The 5,463-nt window shown below is 44.1% G+C and overlaps 1 protein-coding gene across 2 annotated transcripts in view; it reads left to right on the top strand.

Annotated features, from left to right (window-relative positions):
• The first annotated feature begins 1,051 nt into the window (after positions 1 to 1,051).
• HTRA3 (HtrA serine peptidase 3) overlaps positions 1,052 to 5,463 on the top strand; it is a 48,025-nt gene continuing 43,613 nt past the window's right edge. Inside the window, exon 1 of one of the 2 annotated variants that reach the window (XM_019553261.1) lies at positions 1,052 to 2,052. In XM_019553261.1, the coding sequence (XP_019408806.1) occupies positions 1,629 to 2,052 (424 nt within the window). In that variant the 5' untranslated portion in view covers positions 1,052 to 1,628. The remainder of the gene's footprint in view (positions 2,053 to 5,463) is intronic. The other variant, XM_019553260.1, reaches the window with a different exon arrangement.

Below are 5,463 nucleotides of genomic sequence, written 5' to 3'. Positions count from 1 at the left end.
TTCACATTTGCAGGAGCTTTAAATTTGTGTTTCTGAAGAATAGAAGACAGAAGAGATTGCGCAGGGCAGCATGTCATGGAAAAGGGAGTTAGCAAAGATCAGTGACATGAAAGATGTGGAGAAAAAGAACAAGTGACTAGCACTGAGTAACTCCTGAGTCAGATCCCGAGGGGGCATGAATAGGGGTGGAGATCACAAGAGCTCCCTGTTAACATGCCAGGGGTAGAAGCCTGGCCTGCAGTTGGGGCGCAGACTGTTTCGTGTTAAAATCTAGGTCTGCGACTTAAATTCTTTATAACCACCACCACCACCACAACAATGATAATTATAGCACTAGCAACAACACACCATATTTTCTCATATACAATACATGCCTTTTCCCCAAAAAACAGCTGCTGGAAATTGAAGTGCCCATTCTATTCTATGCAAGGAATGCAGTAAGAGGAGGTTCTGCTGCCTAGTGCATGAAACCAAAAGCAAAATCTGCAGTGATCACAGGGAAGGGAGCAATAAGCTCCCTTGCCTCCCTAGCGTCTCAGTTCCTTGCTCCAAGGACATTTTTTCCCCTTCATTTTGCCTTTTAGAAACAAGGTGTGTATTACATCCCAGGTATGTGAGAAAATGCTGTATGTGAGAAAATATGGTATTTGAACATGTGCTTAATTATGGCAAAGCTGAGAGGAAAATATGGGAGAACATGGAGGAAGATGAAGCTGCCGGGCATTTCCACAATTCAGGGACTGGCATGTCAAAGGAGTTTTGAACCCCCTTTCTTTCAGCCCCCATTTACACATGCTGTAGCACTGTCTCAAATCCCGGCAGTGCTGAGTTCAGCCCTGCTTCTTATCCTTGCTCCTCAGAGCCTGGTTTACCAATAGTTGCTATGGCTATGCAAACATTCAAAAGGGAGTCTCTGTCCCAAAGTAAACCTAGTCATTTCCCTTGCTCTAAACCCAACTGGCTTCTGACCCCGGCCTGATGAAGCAGTGCGAGAGGCCCTCCCCGCGGTGGGTGGGGTTCGGCTGCTGGCTCCAGCTGGGCTCTGTGCAGCTGGTTCTGGCTGCGCAGCTGCTGACAGGGCTCCTAGGAAGCGGCAGCAGCCACCTCTCACATATAACTATCTTGCTTCGCTGGCTTTTACTTTAACTGCCTCTTGCAACTTTTTCTCCTGCCGTTGCCTGGAAAACCTTTCTACACTGCCCAGCCTTTCTGCAGAGCTGGAGAGACAGAGCCTTGTGCATGAGTGTGTGTGTAGGTTTCCAGTGCTTTCAGGACTTTAATTTTGCAGACTAGTCCTGACGAGCAGCTAGACTACTGCATATTCTCTGTACCTGGATGGACTAACTCAACCTTTTCTTTGTGACTTTTGTTTTAATCTCTTTCTAGTCTCTCATTTCCCCCCCCACTTATTGCTCCTTTCTGTATCAGCAAGATCACTGTCATAGCAGCAGGAACTCAGGGGACCACAACTGGAAGGGAATATTAACTATTTTCTTTTCTTTACAAAACACGGCTTTCCCTCTTTCATTCCCTCACTGCTTTATTAACTGCATGTTTTCTCGCTTTCCCCTATCATCATATACTAAGGTTTGCACTTTTTCTTTCTTCTCGAGTATATTTTGCTAGTGATGAGGGGGTCTTGGCTGAGCCCTTTGTTTCTGCTGATGTTAACTTTTAGCCCAGTCTTTGCAGAGCCTTCTGGGGCTCATGGCAAGTGCCCTGCTCGTTGCGATGTCTCCAAGTGCCCAAGCCCTAGTTGCCCCAGTGGCTATGTTCCTGATCATTGCAACTGCTGCCTTATTTGTGCTGCGGGAGAAGGTGATTCCTGTGGCCGCAAGGAAGACCCGCCGTGTGGGGATAGCCTGGATTGCAGATACCCCATGGGCAAGCGCTTTGCCAAAGGGGTGTGCCAGTGCAAACTCAGCTACCAGGTGTGTGGTAGCGACGGCAGGACCTACGACAATGTGTGCCAGCTGAAGGTGGTGAGCCGCAAGGCTTTGCAGCAGGGGTTGCCAGCTGTCATCCAGATCCAGAAAGGAGCCTGTGAATCGGGTAAGACCATACAGGGTACTCCTATGCTGAATTACAGCACTCTCAGCCAGGCCCCCTTGGGTGATGTCAGCTTCTCAAAGTGCTCCAGCCAGGAGACTAGGTTTGAAGGAGGGATGCATGTGTGAATGTGAGGCCTTTAACTGCTTCATGTATATTAGTTGTCAAGTTCAGGACACATTTACAATTCAAGTGATCTTAGAGGGCTGAAGTTCTCAAGAGACTGGAATGAGACAGAGAGCTCTTATCAGTTCAACTCCTGATCTAGTCAGGCAGTGACTGCAGATCTAAGCCAGGGATTCTCAGCCCAGGTGCTATGGCACCCTGGGCTCCCTTGGGATCCTTTTAGGGATGCCGGGGGATGCTGCACAATGATAGCACTGTTAGGTTTACAAACACGGTTTTCAAGATGAGCTAATGATTTCAAGTAAGAATCCACAGTGTCAAAAAAAAAAAATTGGATCTGCTGGTGTACAGCTGGTGTACTGCTGGTGTACTGTTTTTCCATAGTCAAAAATGAATGAAAACTAAGAGCTGGCTTTTTTCTGAAGGGTGCCTTGAGTCTAACGAGGGCTGTCTTGAGTCTCAAACAGTTAAAAACCACTGATCTAAGTAGTTTGCAGCTTATGTGAAATGAGCTGGGCTGCTCAGGCCTGCCCCAAGGTGATAAATATGGCACTCACCAATTGACACTGTGCTTGACAGGACAGTGCACTGGACTGAGACCCAGGAGCACTGTGCTTCTGCTGTTGAGGTACTGCATGATCTTGGGCAAGGGTCTTTCTTGCTTGGTTTATACCTGCATGAAATGCGTATAATGCAGTCTGGATTTGAAAAAGCTCTTTGGGATTCACAGATGAGGCGTGTTATATAGAAATGATCTTGGTGTGCTTGCTATTAGTAAGTCCAATTACAGGTCAAAGGTGACATGGTCAGTACAGTATAACCCTTTCATCCTTAGAAGTGGTCCCACCAAGTCAGGGTTGAGGCACATTAGTAGTGAAGAATACCAACGTTTACTCTCCTGATGCCAGTGCTGCACTTGTTTTATAAACTTAATTTCACTATCCAATATTTATAGCAAAGTAACACCCACAAGATTCAGGAGCAGGACTGAGACTCCTTTGCCCCAAGTACTGTACAAACAGATCTGAAGACACCACAGTGTTTATAGTCTGGTGTCTTTCATAGTGACTGCATTAAGAGAATTAAGTTTTTTGACCTGACAGACACCTGTAGAGAGAAAGCACCTGATGTCTGTAACAAAGCAAGAAAGAAAATCTGGTGCAAGTTTAAATATTGCATTTTTCTGTCTGATTGGAACAATGTACTAGTGTCCCTCTACCATACACTAGAAAGCCCCCACAAATCAGTGAGTCTTATTGAGGTGCTGAGAGCAAAGGTGCCAGGATGCATTTAGAATGTGATATGGTATTGGTGCCTTTACCTGATCTGGCAAATTGTAATTTCTGCTAAATTCAAGATTGGTTTGCTAATTTCAAAGAATTTTGGAGACAAATTATTGATCACTTTACAGGAAGCATCCCTTTTATTGGTGCTGAAGTTAAACACATCTAATAAAAGAGTTACCTGTTTCCATGTACAATGTTCCAGGAAGCATCCGTGACAGCTGAGCTATTATGGCTGATGGGATTATAAATCAAATGTCTGGTGAAATATTAGCAAACCCTCTGTTCATTCAGACAGCAATAGTGTTGTAAAGTCCAGTAGAACTGTGAGCACACAATTCATTGGGAAGGAATATAAAAGGCGTGTTACCTCAACTTTCATAGCATTTCCCTGGCTCTCAAAGTGCTTTATAAAGCTGATCAGTATCATCATCCCAAATTTATGACTGGGGTAAAGAAGACACAAAGAAGTGAAGAAACGTGTCCAAAGTGTCACTTGGCAGAAATGAACACGGAAACTAGAACACAATTTCCCATCCATTGCACTTTCCTCTGATTCCTTCTGCCTCTCTTTGATTTTGTAGCTGTAAAGGGCTTTTGTCTGCTCATCTGAACATACAAAGCTATTAGCTTTGGCACTTCTAACATTTGGTTGGAACTCATTCACTTAGAAACATATTTATCTGAAATTCGCATGCTATACTCTATCTAAGGGCTTATAGAATGATTTATTTTCAATGCATATGGCATTTTCGTCATGGAATCCTCCTGAGTTTACTGTAATATGCTTAGGAATTTGCAGCAGTGGGATAGGGATAGAGGTTGCATTTTTTCAAGTAACGATTTGTGTTCATTTTGTTTTGGCTTTATTTTTTGACCCAGGAAACCTCAGCTCAGATGTAGCATCTGGTTTTCTGTGAAGTTCTGATTTTTTTACTGAATTCTACAGCTGCGCAAACTGAACCTCAAAGAGACTGAGTGTCTTGCCCAAGGTCAGACTGAGGCAATACTGGAGTCGGAAATAGAACTCAATTATACTACTTCTTAAAACAATAACATGCAAGGGCTGTAATAAGAGGTTTTAAAAGAGAAGTGACTGTTTTAAATTACTGTCACGTTTTCACATTTTCCCTGTTTGTGCAGGGATTTGAGCTGCTGGCAACTCAGAAGTTGGAGACCTGGCTCCACTTAAAGTGGATCCACTTTTACCCCACCATGGTCTAGGACAGCCATCGCATAAAATGGTTTGACCCAAATCAATTAATTTGGATACTACATTCAACCAGATTTAGCTCAAACTAGTTTCAGCCATTTTCAAGCTGGTTTATGTGCACTGAACATCTGTTCTGTTACAGGTTTAAACAAGTGTCTGATCACTGAAACTGGTTTATGTGTAATATCTGTCCCTAGCCCATGTGTACATAGAAAGTATCCAAACTGGTGATAGCTCTCCCCCATGTGACTGGCCTTATTTACAGGACACACCAGCCTGTTGCTCCTTTGCGTTTTGAGAGGTCTGAGTTGTGCAGGTGAGGTTAGGCTCCGACTGTAAGAAGCTGAGGTAGGCAGAACAACACAAATTCCACTTTCTAGTCGCATCAAGGCTGCAGGAAATGCAGGTCTATAAAAATAGAAGAGGGAGGAAGGAAACCTTGGGAGGAAAAAACATCACCCACTTAGTTTTTCTGGGTGCCTCCCTTTTTTGTGGGCCAGTTTTCTTCCCTTCTAACACTGGAAAGTAACATGAAGGGCAGCACAAACTCTTATACATGGGTGAGCCAAATCCAAAAAGAACTGGCACATGATGGGAGGAAGGGAGTGTGTGTGTGTGTGTGTGTGTGTGTGTGTGTGTGTGTACATATACCATTATAATATTACTAACTGTCCTGAAAACCCTTACACACATACATAGCCTAATGTATGCAAGTATCTCCATTGACGTCTTTGGAGCTACTCACAGGACCTGCAATCAGGATTATCACCTGAGATCATTCTATAACAAGTC

Source organism: Crocodylus porosus, unplaced genomic scaffold (genome assembly GCF_001723895.1).
Source record: "Crocodylus porosus isolate Cpor-Errol unplaced genomic scaffold, CroPor_comp1, whole genome shotgun sequence".
Classification (NCBI taxonomy): domain Eukaryota; kingdom Metazoa; phylum Chordata; order Crocodylia; family Crocodylidae; genus Crocodylus; species Crocodylus porosus.
This window is presented reverse-complemented; position numbering and strand designations above follow the sequence as displayed.